Source organism: Mytilus galloprovincialis, chromosome 9, assembly GCF_965363235.1.
Source record: "Mytilus galloprovincialis chromosome 9, xbMytGall1.hap1.1, whole genome shotgun sequence".
NCBI lineage: Eukaryota > Metazoa > Mollusca > Bivalvia > Mytilida > Mytilidae > Mytilus > Mytilus galloprovincialis.
The window spans coordinates 51388596-51409336 of record NC_134846.1 but is presented as its reverse complement, the minus strand read 5'-3'; the positions used below and the strand labels follow the sequence as shown (position 1 = coordinate 51409336).

At 32.1% G+C, this 20741-nt stretch overlaps 1 protein-coding gene across 1 annotated transcript; it reads right to left on the bottom strand.

Moving 5' to 3' along the window:
- On the bottom strand, positions 1-13636 carry LOC143046967 (trimethylamine monooxygenase-like). The gene is made up of 5 exons (XM_076219996.1): positions 13389-13636; positions 12224-12362; positions 3059-3195; positions 2238-2415; positions 1-723 (listed from the first exon to the last, which is right to left on the bottom strand). Exons 2-5 carry the CDS (start codon positions 12338-12340, stop codon positions 52-54), a joined length of 1104 nt encoding a protein of 367 aa, XP_076076111.1. The 5' UTR covers positions 12341-12362; positions 13389-13636; the 3' UTR covers positions 1-51.
- Between the last annotated feature and the right edge of the window lie 7105 nt (positions 13637-20741).

Genomic DNA, 20741 nt, shown 5'->3' with positions numbered 1-20741 from the left:
TGAATTAAACTCAATAGCTTAAGTTTTATTTTAATTTCATTTTTGATAATACTATGCAAAAACTTTCTGCGGGAGGTTAAAATCCGTACCTTTTTCTCGTTTAGTTGCTACTATCTTATTGTTCCCATTCATATGGTAGTCGTACTTCCAATAATTTATGAAATCGTTTTCCCTATGTCTTTCAACAAAATTCCAATAAATCTGAAGAAGTTCTGGTAACGGATCAAATTTTCCTATTAGTGCTAAACTTTGGTCAAAATCCCATTGGAGAGTGTCCATGTAGTGCCATCGTGGCCCTACCAATTTGTTCGCGCGCCTCCATTGTACTTCACTTGCAATATCCTTTTTCATATCAATCTTTAGTGGAAGATTTGCATTGCCATCGATAACTGCTCTTGCGAATTTTCCCATACTGGAAGATATTGGGTAAGTCGCTATGTTTCTCAATAATGTTATTACCATAAGCGAATGATAATCAAGGTGGAGAACATGTTTATATAGTGGTGATACGTGCTCATCATCGATACTGAGAATATCTTCAGATAGGAATGGAAATCTGTATCGATACCCAGTACATAATATCAAAGAATCTATTTCGATTTCCTCTCGATTTGCAAGAATTAACGACGAATTAGTGATTGATTTAGCAGCGTAGTTCTTCTCGATAACATTTCCATTTGGATATATAGTGTTAAGTGGCTGATCTATATGTACAATATACACCTACAAGATAAAATATAAAGCCTATTAGTATTTTGTCCAGAATACACAAAGAGGAAGGTTTAGGATCACATTTTCCTTAGCTTTCCTTTTCTCGTACAATAAAAGTTCCCCGGATACGTGTTAAAAGAACAACAAAAAGTAATCAAATTTATTCTTTGAATGAAGAAAATATTTCATTAAACTCACAAAAAATAACAAAAAGCCTGATGTACTAAAAAGCAATTGATCCCAGTCCTTATAACCAATCGAAAGAAAGAAAGACAACAGGCGTGTTGCATTAAGACATTTCGGTATACATTTGTTCTAAGATATAGGAAGATGTGGTGTAAGTGCAAATGAGACAACTCTTCATCCAAATAACAATTTATAAAAGTAAACAATTATAGGTCAATGTACGGCCTTCAACACGGAGCCTTGGCTCACACCGAACAAAAAGCTATAAAGGGCCCCAAAATTACTAGTGTAAAACTATACAAACGGGAAAACCAACGCTCTAAAAAAACGAGAAACGAGAAACACGTATAAATTACATAAACAAACGACAACTACTGTACATCTGATTCCTGACTTAGGACAGGTGCAAACATTTGCAGTAGGATTAAACGTTTTAATGGTACACGAATTGAATATATTACTGGTAACATCTAAAAATTCTACCATCTTATCCTTCAACGAAATTTTTCAATCATAACAATAAACACACAGACAAGAACAAGGCATCATCAGAACCTTTGTTGGAAAATCTTACAAAACATAGTACAATTAAAACGAGCACTAGACTGTTGGTGTTATGATTAAAAAAGTTCTTTGCAGGCGGACTAAAAAAATAACCAAATTATAATAGAAAAGTAAGGATATTGTGTTTCTATTTATAAACCAAAACCACTATACGCACACTAAAAAACCTTAGCAAATGAACAGCATTTGTATTGCTGTTCTTCGTCTCGAAGTCATTTAGACTGCTTAAAATTAGCGTTGTCATACATATTTTTTTTATTTTACAGTAAACTAAACTTATATACAAAAAGTACCTATTATTCATCTCGAATGTCCGGAGAAATCTTCATGACCAGTAGTCTTAATACATATTTACAATACTTATGAACATAGAAATGCAAGATACATTTTGAGATGTATTGGTCAATATGCAATATATGTACATTGGTGGAAAATATAAATTTATTTGTATGAGCTTTAGAAACAGGACGAAAAGCGAGGCTCGCCGAGCTTTTCTCCTGTTTCGTATCGAGTACAAATAAATTTTATATTTTCCGACAATGTACATATATTGTTTTTATCCTGAAATTTACACCCAACACTTTAAACTTTAGTGGTTAAAATCTAAATCAAAGAAATCGACATAGTTAAACATGGACCGTAAAGAGGACCCCAAAATGAACTGTTACGCAAAAAGATATATCCACATTACCGCTTGCTCATCGTGGAAGCGGGGTAAGAGGAGACTTTATTTGTACATTGCAGGATAAATGATTTTATGTGAAAACTTTCATTACCTTATCAGCGACATCAGACAATTGTCGAGCAACATCTTTTCCTGAATAAGATGATCCTATCACAGCTACCGTTTGACCCCTGAACTCTTTAGCCTTTCGATAGTTCCTGCTGTGAAGAAGTCTTCCTTTGAAATCCTTTAATCCAGGGAAAGGGGGAACATTTGGAAATACACAATTTCTAAAATCATTAAATTATTAAGATAATTAAACTTCGATAAAAAAAAGTTATAAAACTAAATTTTATTTTGTACATACGCATTTTTGTAGACAAATTTTACAAATGAGATAAGACTGTGATGATAAAGCTGATCTTATACTCCTCGGCGCTGTACTATAAAAAGAAAGATTCGGTTCGAACCTCACAAATGTTGTATTAATTGCTGTCCAAAGTTTTAGTTTTTAGAGGGTAAATTTAGGGACAACCAATCATTCGTCTTATTTCATTTCTACCAATCGTTGCAATTTAGCATGTCGGTATGTATGTGCTATTGATATGCATGGCTTTTATCAACGTATCCTTTCAAAATAGATATACATAAGATTGAAGTTTACATATTCATGTTTTTGTAGCCCAATGAAACATTTTAGTCAAATTTCAGTAATATGCTACTTCTGGTCTCTAAATTGAACATAACTGGATGAATTTGAAGAATTTATATCATGCAGCCACCACATGTTTTCAAATTTATCTGAATATCATTTTCTTTTGGCTGTCAATCATCGATGATATCATTATGGATTTTTTTCGAGTAATAAACTTGGCAATCTTGGTATGAACTATATTTGTTAAACATATTAAATATATGATTAGAATGATTTACCCGCTGCAAACTATAACTGCGTCAAAATCTTCTGTTGTTGTATTCATTGGCTCTTGGACATGGCAGTAAGTTACCTCCCATTTTGTTTTAAAGTCATCTGGGTGCTTTGGCACAGCTTTAGTGACGACTGTATTGAACTGAAATGTAACAGAGATGTGGTTACAAAATGTCCGATGTTTACGATAAAGGGTTAGGATGTAAACGTTTACCGATTCGTATATTACTTGTTAGAATCATTGTATAGAGTGTTTATTATCATTATTATAATTATCATTATTATTATTATTATTATTATTATTATTATTATTATTATTATTATTATTATTATTATTATTATTGTTACTCAGTTTTTTTAATATTCGTAATATTGTCGTGAATCATGTTGCGCAATATTTCCAATCAAGTGCTTATTTGAATGTCGATTCATCTCACCACCTGCACTTAATGGAATAGTATCAAAACCCTTATTTCATCATTTCGCTGTATAAAGAAAGGCAACAATGTATACCGCTGTTCAATAGTCATAAATCGATTAAGCGAAAACAAATCCGGGTCACAAACCAAAACCGACGGAAGCACATCAACTATAAGAGGAAAATAACGGAACATGTTGTTCCAGTTATACATGTTATATTTGTTATGTTATAAAATGCCCCGGCATGACAAAATGAGAAATGATTTAAAAGAGAAAAACAATGGCCTAATTTATGTTCTTATATAGATCAAAAAGATTTAAATCGCAACTAGTTAAAATCGCGGTGGGTTTTTTCAAATCTCGAAAAAATGCATTTTTCGATTTTGAGACACTTTAAAGAGGATTTTGGTGAGAAAAAAAAACTACACCTGTGAATTTTAGAAAGTCGATTTGATAGGTTTTTACAATTTTAAGGCAACAATACTAAGAAATTTAGAGGTCCATTAAAAAGGCAGTCTCCATTTTGTCTTCCTTTTTACTATTGTGAAATACAGGTTGGTATAACTTTTTTTTTTTTTTTTTTTTTTTTTTAAATATTTGCCTACTTCGTGTCAATTTTTGCTGTATCTGTATTACCTTTAGATGATGATGTTTATTCTTAACATAAACCCCATATACGAAAATACTTGTGAAGCTTAATTTTTCAATGAACTATAGAGCTTCATCTTCACCTGTGTATTCGGGATCGTTTTCCGTCTTTTTCTAGCGTTTAAAAAGCAATTCACATTGACGAAGAGAATACATGTTTTCATATAGATTAACCTGCAAAAATAAGTTCCTGAAAAAGGATCAAAGGTTTGCTATATATAACTTTTTATACAGCCCTTGTATGATGGTGCTTTTCATTTAATTTTAGGCATAAACAAAACATGTCTATACATTTTTTATTTTGTAATGACATAGCCGGAAGGTAGAAAGGCAAACTAGATTTTCAAAAGTATTCAATATATACTCATGTGGGACGGTCATTTTTACACCAATAGAAGGCCAATTGGGGCTCAAACGGTTAGCGGCAAAAACATGGCATAGGATAGCATATTTTCTGTACCAAAAATGGGATGTGAAGCATATATCCATAAATGAATAAGAGTAAAGTGCTTTTCTAGTACTTGTCTGTATTGTATTTTCTTTTATGCACGTTCTGTTTATCTATACTGAGATTCAAAAGGTGATGGTTGAGATCTAGTTTAACCCGACCACATTTGCATATACATGTACAAGTACCTGTCCAAATTTGGGAACCTCGTAAGTAGTTGTCGTATGTCATATCTTATTTGTTTTCCTTATTTGGAGAATGTTTGTGTTTATGACAGACCTTAAGAAAAATAAGATGTGGTATGATTGTCAATGAGAAAACAATCCACCAGAGACAGAAGAACGAGGATGTAAGCAAAAGCTACATACATTTTTTTAATTCACATTGAACGTTGAGACTCTGGGCGATTTAGGTCTTGACATTTTCATAAAGGCATTTCTATTGTTGAATATTTAATTTGCCCTGTTAGAGCCTGTCTTTTGGAGAAGACTATATTTTGCTCTCTAGATGTCTAGGTTATTTTATGGTTAGGTTGCTATCTCATTTACTTATACCCAACATTTACCTTTATTCGTATAAAGTATGGTGTGATATATAGAAAGGATTACACTGATGTTGAAAGGCAAAGTAATATTATTTTTAAAATATCAGACAAGTTGTTGCACATATCAAATAATGTGTCAAACAGTGTGTCCAACTGTTTGTGAATTTATTATTATAATTTAACTGTTAACCGCAGATTATTGTTAAAATAAGTAATGTTTTTATGTTTTTTTTGTTTATATCATTGGACATTTGAATGTTCTAGATTCACAAGTGGCATATTGTCATCTAAGATTTCAACATTCAACATTATCTCTCATGCACTCTAGATGGGACTATATATGTACATGTATAAACATCCAAGAGCACAGACGTTGACGGAGTTATTTGTATATCAAATCTTTTAAATTATAAAATGATATTCAGAATCAGCATGAATGTCGGTCTACATTTGCCATTAATTGAATAGCTAGCAGATGATAAAACAGCGGGATGGTTGTTGTTTAAGTTCACACCTTTATATAGTTAAGATAAGAACACTTTAAACGATACTTGTACATTCATTCAACTAAATAAAATATGTTTTATACATATTAAGTGTTTAAAAGATAGAAAAACACTTAAATATTATTTTTCCAGAACTCTACATATCTTTAATAGCAATACAAAAATGCTCTGCATCTTGAATTAATACATAAACCAACTTCTAGTATTTCAAATTCACATTGTGGTTTTTGTCATAATGTGTGTACTCCAAATAAGCTCTTTATCATTCATTAGCCAATTTCTTATCATACAAACTGTGTTTTAGTTCTTTATATACATTTAAATTATCAGGACAAAGTTTAAAATTTCAACAATTTCAACAATTTTTAATCAGGACTTACATTCAATTTAACATTTTCGTCACCATGAATTTATTTTAAACAATAATTGAATTATGATTAATAGAATTATTATTATTACATTTTCTTAAAAGTTTTCGATGCTATCTTATATCAAACATTTTCCGTCTTTCCCGATATAGTACGCATAGATATCGGTTTCCGTTCTTTACACTATATGTATATATATGTACAAGTCTAAATTGAAAATAACGTTCAAACCTATGATTGCGTTGGATAAAAACAGCAATTTTTATACGTGTGCATGTAACAAATTTCGTTGTAGAAGGGTATAAAACAGCACAAACAATATTTTCCAAAAGACCAAAAGAGTGAAAAAATATATTTTAACAAAACGCCTTTGACTAGCAGGTCGAACAACTGATGTTCTTAAACCCTGCTGACTGCCATTGGCGATTGCCAAATAAATTGATCACAAGGTGTAACAAAATGGATCTCTACATTAACTTAATACCAAGTAGAAAACAATAAACTTGAGGCAAAGATGGTAAACCACAACATGAGGTGCTAAATTTTTTACACCATATTCGGATTTCGACAATTAATGTCTCTTCAGTGATGTTAGGGATCGAAAAATATTTGGAAGGCCATTTAATTTACCTCAATCTTGAATTTTAAAGAGTCAAAATAGGATGAACGGATTATATAAACCGGAGGGAATATATAATACAAGCCCAAACGAAATAAATATAAACAAGTCTAAATTGAAAACAACGTTCAAACCTATGATTGCGTTGGATAAAAACAGCAATTTTTATACGTGTGCATGTAACAAATTTCGTTGTAGAAAGGTCTAAATACAGCACAAACAACATTTTCCAAAAGACCAAAAGAGTGAAAAAATATATTTTAACAAAACGCCTTTGACTAGCAGGTCGAACAACTGATGTTCTTAAACCCTGCTGACTGCCATTGGCGATTGCCAAATAAATTGATCACAAGGTGTAACTAAATGGATATCGATATTAACTTAATACCAAGTAGAAAACAATAAACTTGAGGCAAAGATGGTAAACCACAACATGAGGTGCTAAATTTTTTACACCATGGCAGATGACCGTACCGTACGATTAGATTTTATATTACCTAAATACTTTTGAATGAAAGCATTATTACTAGAGAAAATTGGTAATTGTCTGTATAATATGTAGGACAACACGAATATCAAGAGTTCTGGAGATAGAATAACGAAATAATGGTTTTATACGACGGTAAAAAAACCAAGAAGCCGTACGTAACATTGAAGGTAGCCGTTCTTTACGTGAATTATTTATATAGAACGGCTGTTCGTAACGTTCAAAGAACAAAACTAAGCACATCATATATGTATTTTGAAGAGAAAAAAAAATGAAATTGTATATTTACTACATCAACAAAATGTACGCATCGAAACGTTGTATTGTTATTTTATTTGACAAGTAACAAAAAGACGTTTTACAGAGCATTGAATAGAAATCAGACAGATACTACGGATGGCAATACATACATGTATATTTAAGAAAACACTAATATGTATGTAGAAATATATGTACAAAAGTATTCATAATTTTTATTTGAAGCTTTATATTTCATGTATAAGATTTTTGTTTTCAAATAGTATGTAGCTGGATTTTAAATTAAGTTAAACAAAAAATAAAATGCAAAAGATACAGAATCGTCATTTATTCATTTGCTAACTTTTGTTCTCATTAAGACACAAATTATGGATAATTCTGCATCTTTGGCTTTTAACTCTAATAAATATTGCACTTGTTTGAAGCATTCGGATAAAGAAAATCTTCATTGTTACTTGGAAATTGTCATTGCATGAAAACAACACGTTTGTTTTTGTAAATATAGAATAACCATACATTGTCTCGAAATATCAATGTTATTTGTACAAGGCTTAGAAACAGGTAGAAAGCGAGGCTGTGCCGAGCATTTCTACCTGTTTCGAGCCGAGTACAAATAACATTGATATTTCGAGACAATGCATGGTTATTCTTTATATACTGCAACTCTCAAAACTGTTCTAAATGAAATATTTTGGGTAAAAAACATCATTTCTTAATTTGAAGCGGACGACGATAAATTTCCGCGAACCTGTATGTTTTATTGACGTCATAAATAAAACTCTACGGAAACACATTGTCAACGTCATAAACAAGGTGATATACGGTCAGTGACTGTATATCACATATGAATATACGGTCAATGCAATTTGACTGCTCAAATAGCACAGCTGCAGTATATAAATAAATGTAACGTTTCTTTTGTCCAAGAATATATTCTAAAAGAAACGTAGTCATATTTTGACCATGCATATAGAGTCCAGTGTATATAAAGTGCTACTAATTACCAGACAAAGTTATTATAGGATTAAACACATTTTTTCGAGAGGTTATTGATGTGTAAACCTGGGCGATTAACTCACAAACTGAATAAAGGACTTTTATGTAAAGTTTGTGAGTAAGAGCCCCGGTTTACACATCAATAACCTCTAGAAAAAAAGTGTTTAATCCTTATAATTCTTCAACCAAATAATCGCGATTTTTAATTAACATTTGTTTGTGTAAACGCTACTATAATAACCATCAAATGCACAATTTACATGTTGTAGCTAAGGAGTTGGCCGCCACATTGACTTTCTAAAATCCATAAATGTTCGAAATATGCAACGGAATTAGAAATAAAATAACACCTACCTCCAAAACTTCATTTTAATGAGGCAATATCCTAATTTGAAGCGTTCAAGAAACGAAATAATCTTTCCAATGAAAGTTTTCATTCGTATGACGTCGTGATTTGCCATGACGTAAATTCGCCAAATCGTTCATGAAATTTCGCGGAATTTTATTCAAATCTTAAATTTTACACATTTTCGAAGCTTCAGTGCATTTATTTTATTTATTTTTTCGGGGTTATATATGCACTAAAATATACACAATCGTTATGCATTTGTTTTTTATCTCAATTTTCTGAAAATCCTGGGATCCCGCCAAACTTGTGTATCGCGCATGAATAGATAACGAAAGTAGTTTCGGAAACATGGTTTATCGAAATGTAAACTAAGAGAAAAATTCTTATTGATCAATCCAATGTAAGTATTAATAGATATGCAAATCATATAAGAATTATACTTACCACAACATATTGGGCTTTCATGATGGTAGCATTTATGTTTGTGTAAAAAAGAAGATGTGGTACGATTGCCAATGAGACAACTCTTCACAAGAGACCAAATGACACAGAAATTAACAACTATAGGCCACCGTACGGCCTTCAACAATGAGCAAAGCCGATACCGCATAGTCAGCTATAAAAGGCCCCGAAACGACAAATGTAAAACTATTTAAACGAGAAAACTATCGGCCTAGTTCATGTACAACAAAATGAACGAAAAACAAATATGTAACACAGCAAAAATCGACAACCACTGAATTTCAGGCTCTTGACAGTGGTGTACATTTGTAACAGTACAAATTAAGAACTAACTATATAAATCAGTTGAAAAAGGCTTAACTCATCAGAGGGATACAAATAGAAACCTCAGAGTGAACGTGGCCGAGTACTTGTACATCCCTAAAACAAAAAGACACTAAGTATAGATCTGAGAGTACTCGCAGTTACTGACAGCTAGTTCAACGCCAATAACAACAAATGAAGAAAAAAAATCATGCATCAGAATAAATTATCAATCTTTTCTAGAGAAAATCGTAAGGCATTAAAATCTAGCATGCAGTCTGTAGAACACATTTTCGATTCATTTTTCTTCAAGAGGATTTGGGAAAATTATTATAGAAGGTTAATTCTACTCCAATAAGTATGTAAAAATATTTTCAATTGAAGAGTCAATAACTTGGTGGAGGACAGGACAGTGGTCAGGCAAATAAAAAAAATTAAAATAGTAAAGTGTCTATCGCAAATAAGTTGTGGCGCAAATGAGTTCATTTTTTGCGCAAAAAGATATCGCCCATTAGAAATATGTATAAATCTTATTTATTTACAGTAATTTTGTCACGGAAATAATCCTATAAATGACCGGACACTTCCGTACATATTATTTTATTTTGTATCCGTATTCCACGACTTGTCCGTATTTTGGAAACAGCGCAATATGTGCATTTAATACTGTTTAATTTAGAGCAGTTTTCAGTATACAGTTCACATTTCGATAAAATTATAAGTAAGTTACGCACGGCCGTAAAATCCGTTACGAACAACATTTTTATTTTCATTCTTAAAGTTCCGTACGGCTTTTTGTTTTTTTGAACGTCGTATAAAACCATTTTTTCGGTATTCTATCTCCAGAAGGCTTGATATTCGTGTTATCCTACATATTATACAGACAATTACCAATTTGCTCTACCAGCAATACTTTTGATCAAAAGTATTTAGGAAATATAAAATCTAATCGGTACAGTCATCTGCCATATTGGGCCGTCCGTAACGGAAGTTACGAACAGCCGCTTTCCCTCAGTGAACATATTAATTGATTTAAACCTTAATTGTTTTGATTGTACTTGAGTTATCCAATACTCAATTCTTTTATATTTTCATTTGTCTACATTTTGTTCGTCCCCTGATCGAGACAAAAAAAAAGAGATTGTTATCTTAAAACTGTTATAACCCCACCGGAAGTTTATGGGTCTGTTTTAATTAAGTCTTGAACCCTGTCAGTGGTTGTCTTCTGTAATATCTGAATGTTATTTTTAGTTATTTGAAGAATTGGTGTGGATGGCAAGTCTTTGATTGTCTCTGTTAAATCTATTCAAACTTCACTCAACGCAGGGCGATTATAAGTGCTTGACTTATTGTTTATAGACTCATGCATTTTGTTGAAGCCTTTATGTTGACCTATATGTTTTAGTTATTTGTGTTGATGGGTGACTATCGCAACGACGTAAAATCAATATCTCTTTTTCTTCGGAAAATATATGTACTGAGTCAGGAATATAACATTTGTTTTCTATTCGTTTCGTTGGTCGATAAAGTCTAACGTTTGATTTTGTCAGTTTTTATGAACTCCCCCCTTTTTGAATTTACCTTGGAGTTTGGCATTTTTGTTATACTTTTTTGCTCATTGATTATTTTGCATATAACGACATATAATATTTTTGAATTTTCTATTTTTGTTTTAAATTTAGTGCACATATAATCGCTCTTCGAGTGTGGAACCAGCCCAGTAGCCAGTACCTCCGTACTGGCATGAAATAGGGAATTTTTTAATGGAAATTTACTGTTACAAAATTTTGGAAATAATTTTTTATTAAGGTAGGCATCTCCCTCATGCAAGCTTTGAAGACCTGTTGGTGACCTTCTGTTGTTGTTTTTTTCTATGGTCGGGTTGTTGTCTCTTTGGCACATTCCCCATTTCCATTCTCAATTTTATCTGATTCAACGTACAGGTTTGGTTTTTCTTTGAAATTTAGAGCATCACTGAAGTGAAATCAATTGTCCAAATGTATATCTTGTGTAGTTACATGGGTACCATGAATGTTACATCTGCCACTATGTTTATACACTGCTGGTGGACTATTAATCCCCAAGGTATCACCAGCCCAGCAGCCAGTAATTTTGTACTGGCATACAAAATGGACATTGTTTTATTAAAATCAACTTTTTTTAAGTTTTGGATAAAATTTCATAAGGGCGTGGATCTCCTTTATGCAAATCTCTGAATCCATTTCTTTAACTTTAAGTTAGGTCCTTTTAGGTTTTATCAGGCATTCAACTGTTACGTATGTATTTGGTTAGGATTTCATTGAACATACATTAATTATCGAAATGCGCATCTGGTTCAGTATTATTGATACCATGAATGTTATAGACCAAAGTAAAGGACTGAAGATAAGAATCCCAACAAAACCGTCGAATTGTACATATTTCTGTAACGTTGATAAAATTTTCAATAGAATGATCAAATGAGTTTCTAATTATAATAATTTCAATGAGTACACGTCTTGAATTAATAATTTAATATGCAACGTTAGTTGTTTTGCTACAGTAGATAAAAATTGACATATATAGGTCTGTTACATAAATTTTCAGTTGATTGTATCTGTAGAAATATAAATGGTAAACATATTATTTTTTCGATTTGAAGATGCAGCTTAACGAGTTATAAATTCAAATAGAATTCACCAAAATCCAAAATACTAACAAATAAAGTATAATTTGCCTTAATAGATTCATTAGTTAAATTTATGATTTTAATATAATATTACCTTCATATACTTTTCAAGGTCACAATGATCTATGTATCTTCTGAGGTAGTCAAAAATATCATCCTGAGTCGGAAATGTTGGTAGAGTACTATCCTGTTCGAATCCTGGAAATGTCATCAATTCTTTTGGTAAATTAGTTCTGAAATGGACGTCAATGTTCATCGCTTATTCATTATATGGGTTGATATTTACAAAGAATTGTTTTGCTAGGAAGATTATATTGATAGGAGTATCAACTTTTTTGAAGTGTAAAAGTTTTAAACGTTCTTTTTTAAGCGTATCTTCCTTCTTTGAAGCATTTATACATCAACAGTTAAGCCTTTGTTGTAACAAAAGCATCGAAACCAATCATGTATTTAGACGGTTAATATAATTATTATAAAATCATATTATTCTAAAGCTTGGGTGTGCCCTCCATTTTTTTTAAACATTTTTCTATTATAAAAATGTCATGGAATAGAAGTTCCTTTATAGTATTAGTTCCAAAGGGAAAAATGCTCTGGAATATAATTTCCATTGGAAGAAATAGAACAGTATATGTTCCTGGAGGAATAAAGAGTTCCAACAGGAACAGATATTATATTATTGTTTATAACAAAGATTCCAGAGGAACTTCTGTTAGTAGGAACAAATATACGTACAAAGTCTGATCTATTACCGATTGTAACATTTTGTGTGAATTCTCATGGCAGGTGATGCATGCACAGCAGGGGGCGCTTACCCTGTTGACGCACTCGGTCTAGTTCCTTTTTGAGTTTACGCGATTCCCTCGGTTTTTGTGTGTTAAACTGATTTGTCTCTTCTTATCTAAATCAATTAATGAGATTTAAACATCAATAAACTAATATTGCCTTGATTTATAGACCAGATGAACTTATATTGACTATGTCCTCAGTCAAACAGTATACTTTCATTAGGTTGTATAGTATAAAAACGTGCATCGACCTAATCAAAAGGCTATAACTACGTCTTCATCTTTTATTGGGTCTATCAAACATTTATTGAACTCATCAAAACTTTGGAAATATAATATAGTTCTAACCAAAAAAATATCATTCATGGAAGTTTGATAAAGCCTTTCATTCGTTCTCATTTCCACCTTTAAAATGCTCTTCTTTTTATTTTATTTTAGTTAAATATATACGCATATTTAAATGTAATTTACCTAAGACCACTATATATTGCCGAGGATGACGGATATCCAAATTGGTCAGGTAGAGTGTCGTTAGTAAAACACCAGTGACCACCAAATGTGGAACTTCTTTCAAATGCAACAGGTTTTATATTACCTATTGGCCATGTTAGATTTCTCAAGACAGAAATCCCGCTAACACCAGCACCGATAACTGCAACTTTCTTTTCCGATGACTCTGAAGTTGTTGAGACAGATGAATTCGTCGCAAAACTAGGAAATTGCTGTAAATGATTAACTTTGGTTTTATATTCTAAAAAATAGAGTGCTTGCTTAGGTTTCTTAAAATTCGATTCCCTTTTGGATGTAATTAGACAATTACATTTTTTCATAAATGTTGTAAAATGTAATGTGTGCAAAACGTTTGTCTTTCCATTATTAATCTATGAATAAAAGGAGTGCGGGGTTTTCACTAATGATATACCAACCAAACAACGGAACAAACTAAAAACGATAAGTATGGGTCAAAATACGAAATAAACAGGTTTCTTATGCTTAGTTCAAACCCTTAAACTTCCCGAGTCAAGATAAGTTGTCAATAAACTGAAAACACACTCTGAAAAATCTCCCTTATCACAAACATTTCTTAGTTTGAGATATTGATATATTAACACCTCATACATCAGTGACGACGTTCAAGCCCATTTAATGTGAAGTTAAACTAGTTTGTACTCAAATATGGTAAAACAGAAGCAACAAATTTTAAACAAAAAACAAAACACATATCTAAGTAAAACGTTATTAAAACATATCATATATGCAATATTGTGTCACATTTTGTTGATCAGGGACCTTATATACCATATATACCGCCCGTACGGTATTAATTGATTTTGTCCATCAATTTAAAAGGTACGGTGACCAGTCGTGGCTTTTTTACAACCTAATTCTTTTTTATGGTAGATGTCAAATTGGAAATCACATCATATAACATCTTCATATTTTAATAATGTATAGTGAATTCATAAGAACTGCAACTTGCCGACATTTTTATTGCGTGTTTACCTTATTTGTTGTAGGAGAAGTCAAACAACTCTTGGTACCATGATACATAAGCAAATGGTAAATTTAATCATAAATACCAAATTGAAAAGAACTATGTAGCGTTACATTAGACAATTATAGAGCTATAAAAAACAACCGAATATCACGGTTTGAGCTAAAAACCCTTTGTTTTTGAAGAAATCTTTCCATCTATATTAAACCGCATCGGTGATCTAGTGGTAGCGTGCTCACCTCGAGTCTGGGAGGTCGGGGGCTCAAACTTCGGCTAGGTTAAACTAAAGATTTGAAATTGATATTTTCTACTTTTTTGCTAGGCCCACGAAGACTGATCGGCTCGGAGTCCGTGTCCGTTTGGGTGACATTTCTTTGTGAGGACTTTTACCGTGTGTACTAGCATGTTAAAATTGATACTGTAAATTTGGGAGATGTTACCATGTCTGAAGATTTTAATGAAAAAATATCAAATTAGGCTCAATTTCACATCAAACAAATAAAACGTTTTGACAAAAATTGAGCATAAAACATATTTTATTTTCTTCATTTTCAAATAATTTCTTTATTTTTTTCTACCACCCCTTTTCTCTGATAAATATTTTCTTTTTTGATTGTCGTTTTTTTCTTCTTCTGAAATATATTTTAGTAGAGAACTCGATCATGCAGCATAATCGTTTCATCAATTCCTGTTCATTTCATATAATCGATTTTGATTGCATGCTTTTTCCTTTCAGATATGTCTTTATATATCTTTTGCTGATGCATGTGTATATTTATGTTAGAGGAAGAAATACATAAAGCTTATTTTGACCAACTTTTTATGTTACATTTGGAAAGTGAGAGGAAAGGACGTATTAAAACGCAACTGTAAGATATATTTTCAAAACGCGTATAGTCAAAATTAGTATATTACTGATACTATCAGACAAACGAGTAATGTTGGGATTTGATAATTCACTCTTTTTTCATATAAAAAAATATGGTCGAAAAATGTCATTACATTTTTCAAATTTTACTATCGTTATAAAAGAGAAATAACACCTAACGAATTAAAAATCAGAGGTACACTGGTAATGCATGCTTTGAAGCGTATATGCGAAAACTCGAACAAATCATTATTGTTCTTAAAAGATACTGGGTCACGGTACTTATTGACACAGTGTGAGAAAGAATAATTATCCACAACATAAAAAATTCAAAACGAACGATTATAGATTCTATGTCCGTTACTAAAAACAGATGATTGTACAAATATATTTTATAATGGTTTAAAATAGTTAAAAAACTTGCATTCAAAAGATGTTATTATATGTTTCAGAAAATGTGTTTATTCTCGACTCTGGTTTTAACGATTACATATAAAAAATGTTGTTGTATGATAAGACATTACTTGAATACTTATTTCGATCAGATGACTAAACAGGTTTGTACTAAAAACATTTACGTCATTGAAGTCTAAAAGTTCCCAATTCGGCCCATTCCGATTTCTGTCGGATTAAATGATTAAAAAAAAGTAATTTGGAAAAAGGTAGAATTAATATTCGGATTGTGTTCCTTTTTTGTCCTTTTACTATTAAAACTTTTATTTGTTTTCTTAGCTTTCAAGAAATAAAACCCGAAGTATTAACTGGGATATATAAATATGGTCAACCCAGAACATCACTTCACCACTCCGGCTGTTAAACCATTGCCAAATGGGTGGTAATTTTGTTTGTGTGGGATTTATAAATACACAAACACGTCTAAGAGGGTGGTAAAGGTTTATTTTCGTGCAACGTGTTTTGCCATTTTTATTTCACGTGTTTTGCCATTTAATTTCACGTGCAGCCGTGAAAAAGGTTCGTTATTCACCGTGTTTCGTGAAATCGGTAAACAGATCAACGTGCAAGAAATTTTCAATTGTTCGTTCATCGTGAAATGGCAATTTCATTTCACGTTCTTCCGTGCAGATACCCCCCCCCCCCACCATTACGCCCCTCGTCTTAAGTGCCCGCCCTTCATCTCGGTCGACCTTCTTATCAGACCCTACCATTTTATTTCAATTGTTTATTTGTTCTCGTTCTGAATAAAATGCATAAAACAACTCGCACTGGACAACAACAAATAAGGAATTAAAAAAAGGAAACATCCAGGAGCTTTTATTTACCTGATTACCCCATTTTTAATATATCTCGTGATGTCCGTAATAGAAAGCTTTTGTTATCACCCGAGAAAACATCGCATTCTAAAATGTCAAATTTGGAAGCCTGTATGTATAAGTCGGACGCTTACTTGCAAACGAAGCGGATGACAACGAAACTGGTATGCACCCAACATCAAACGGACACACTATTGAACATCTTCTTATTTACAATCTACTATAGATTTTTTTAACTTTGCAAGGAAACGAAAAACTGTCATGAACTTAAAAATAGAAAAGTTCCCTGGTAGAATTTACATAATATTCGCAATACACAACACATGGCTTAATGTAGGCCAAAATCATACAATGAAAATGAAATGAAAAAGCAAACAAATGACAACTTCTTGACTCAATTAGCAGATAATGTACTAGTTCTAGTATCTATGTTTTGTATCTGTTTCAAAATATCAATCAAAAAAATATGAAGGCTCATGAATTAAATTAAACCTTCATAGAATGCTGTTGGAAATATGTCGATCTTACTTTAAAAATATGACATAATATTAGTATGAATATGTCTTTCATCTTTTAATAGATTTGCTTAACCCTTGTTTTTATGTTATTACAAATTCCGCAATGATCCAAAAAAGACCGGTTTAGTGAATTTAACATGTTATTTACCATATGCAATTAGGATATCAACCATATATTCAATTAACTCATAAATTGGTGCAAAAAATATTATAAACGTTACATTTGCAATTACTTACAACTAAAGTCAGACATTGTTTAGTCCAAAAGTTCGGTTTTCTAATGAAAATCGATTGCATGTTGTTATGCTTGTATACTATGATATAAGAAAGTCTTTTTGATATTGTAGAAACTAAGAGAAATACTATTTAATATTTAAATGAGGAGGAGTTTTTTTTTATGAAGAGGCGTTGATAATTATATATTTTTGCGTACTTTTACTTTGATAAAAGTGATCTAAATGGATTGAGAACCGTTGTTAATCGATGATTTGATATTGACAGTTGGCGATTGATATTTGTAAAAGAACATATTATACTAAAATAATATTCCATTGATTTACAATAACACGGCCGACACTCGGCTAACCGAGAGATAGGTCGGTTAATCTATATTGAGTATGCGGCTATATCGGCGTTGGGTCTGTTAATCGGGTTGGTTATACGTCTGTTAAGAGTAAAACTCACAATTTAATGTTAAACTCTGTTAAATATACAGATTTTTTGGCACATTATGAGAATCACATCAAAAAAAGAAAAGTGTCTGACAAAATGATATCTATCATAGAACATTTTCCACCATTAAAAAAAATGCATAGTCTGCGCAATTTTGAGTAAAACGAAAAGGCGTCGCGCAAGTATGTGGTTTTTATGCTTGTACGCATAGCAATATTTTAGATAAAAGGCCAAAAACCATTTTTAGATATGATTTAAAGGACACAAAGTAGTACTTTGGTTATAAAAAATCAATTGTCATTGATAAATATTTCATAATTGTTATATAAGTTGAGTTATATCACATTTTAATGAATATTAGGGGAATACAGTCTGTTAATGGGTTGGACAATTTAAATCGTGTCAGTTAAGAGTTATTTAGCCACGACAATAGTCTTACTACCTTGAGTTTATATTTTCACATTGAAAAAAAAAGAGATGTACTTATAACGAAAAAATTACAATACGGTGCAACAGTAATAATAACTATCCTTATAGAAAGAGCACTTTTATTTAAAAAAAATTCTCTGCATTTCATTAAAAGGGTGTGTCATTTCAAATTAGCGTTATATGGACTGATTGGCCGCTCGAATTCGCATGAATTTATTATTTACGCCAAGTTATCAATCACCCATATTTGTCTTTTCAAAGTCTGTAACATCTATGAATCTGTCATGTGTTGCAATTAAGCTGGTTAAATTCCATGCGTTTTCTTTGGAATACTAAGGCTTTTCTACCTTAGGAATAGATTACCTTATGCCGGCGTCACACATTGGCGGATAGACCAGCGTGCATCAAACGTACAGAGAAAACTGACAAAGTCGGTATACGTTAGTTGCACGCCATAGGAACGTTTAGAAATCGTTCAAAGCGCGTTGCATAAGTTTGAAGTACGTCGAAAAACAAAGGTAAAATTGAGAAAGGAAATGGGGAACGTGTCAAAGCGACAACAACCCGACCATAGAATAGGCAACAGACAAAGGCCACCAATGGGTCTTCAATGTAGAGAGAAACTCCCGCACCCGAAGGCGTCCTTCAGCTGGCCCCTTAAAAATATGCATACTAGTACAGTGATCATGGACGTCATAATAAACTCCGCATTATACACAAGAAACAAAAATTAAAAATCATATAAGACTAACAAAGGCCAGAGGCTCCTGACTTGGGACAGGCGCAAAATTGCGGAGGGGATAAACATGTTTATGAGATATCAACCCTCCCCCTATACCTCTAGCCACTGAAGGAAAGTAAATACGCTTGATGAACGCTACAACCCGAGGAAATGTGTATGCAGCATAAAAAAAACATACAACATACGCCAACATACGTTTCTTGAACGCCGGATAAACGCTTAGCCTTAGGTACGCTTCTAGTACGCCCAATACAGCGTAAATGTTTTTTAACACGCCGGAGCTATACGCTGATGTGTGACGCCGGTATTAGTTGTATTTCCTGAATGCTTTTCAACTTTGTTTTTGGCCTTTAAAACATCTTTTTCGAGCGTCACTGATGAGTTTTTCGTAGACGAAACGCGTGTCTGGCGTAAATATAAGGCGCGATTATCAAATTTCAATCCTGGTATCTATGAGAAGTTTATTTCCGGTATGTATTTTCCTTTGTACCGAGTCATCATTCTCATTTTCTGCCGCCTAAGGAAATGTCTGTACCAAGTTTTCAATCGTGGTTCTAAACAAGAAATAGACATTAGTAAGTTTTTTTTATTAGTGTTGGGTGCTGATTTAATGTGTTACAACAAGACAATTTTATATTCCTGTAAATCACAATAAATGCATAATATTAATTTTATTTTTCGAGTAATGATGTATTCCTATGATATCGTAAGTCATTTAGCCGACTCGCAGTCCGCAAACGTGCTTGTTTTTCTATCGAGTGACCTTCAAGGTGGTGTAGAGAAAGGTTGATGTTGAAAGGTTTGTCTATATTTGTTTGCATTATAAACATATTTCAGTTCATTTGATAAAAAAAATCAAAACATTACGAAGTTTATCTCTGATGTATGTACTTGTTAACTATGTAAATGACAGATTGGTGCCATTTATATCAATGAAACAGAATCCACATGATATATGCGACCATTCTTTTATGAAATTAATATTTCTTTGATTTTACACTTTTTAAAATCATTTTTATCAATTTTCAGATTCCATTGTCTAAAATTATGTTTCATTGTTCATGTGTTGTTTCCATTTATTCTAGCCACTAATCTTTGGCCTATCTCCTTATTCAGATAACATCCCATATAGCAATTAAATTATACTTGTAATGTCATTCATAACTCTTAACAGACCAATTAACAGACCGAGTTTTATACATCCGACCCATTAACAGACCATATTTTTATCAAAAATTGATTTATGTCACCAAAATACAGTTTTTCGTGTAGATTTTTCACATATTGATGTTAATATGGTAAACAAACACAATGCCAGTCTTTTTTCGGTGTTCAAAAGATTGCATGCAAGTAAACTCAACCAACTTGTCATTTTTGTGTACATTTTGTGTGTGTAAAATGTGTATAAATTTATTGATGAGTAACTCGCCTTTTCATTTTATAGATCGTTTATTGAAGCTAGAAAAAAAATAATTACACCACTGTATTCAGTTCTCCAAATCATTTTGTCAGACATGAATAGTTTTTATGATATAAATATAATAAAAAAGTAATACAATGAAACATGCTGACCTTGCACTGATTTTCACGATAACACCTGATTAACAGACTTTAGCCAACCCGATTAACAGACCCACCGCCGATATAGCCGCATACTCAATATAGATTAACCGACCTATCTCTCGGTTAGCCGAGTGTCGGCCGTGAATAAACAAATCTGTTCCAGGGCAATTTCAATATTTATTAAGATCAAATTTTAGATTAAGATTGTGTTAATTTGATTGAGAAAAATGTTGAACTGCAAGTTGACTCTATCATTAATATACACA

Coding starts and splice junctions, on each gene's coding strand:
- LOC143046967 (XM_076219996.1), bottom strand. CDS start 12,340: ATGACATTTCCAGGATTCGAACAGGATAGTACTCTACCAACATTTCCG. Junction 3,196..12,223: donor ACCTTGAAAAGTATATGAAG/GTAATATTATAT, acceptor GTTACATTTCAG/TTCAATACAGTCGTCACTAA. Junction 724..2,237: donor TGTCTGATGTCGCTGATAAG/GTAATGAAAGTT, acceptor TTTATCTTGTAG/GTGTATATTGTACATATAGA.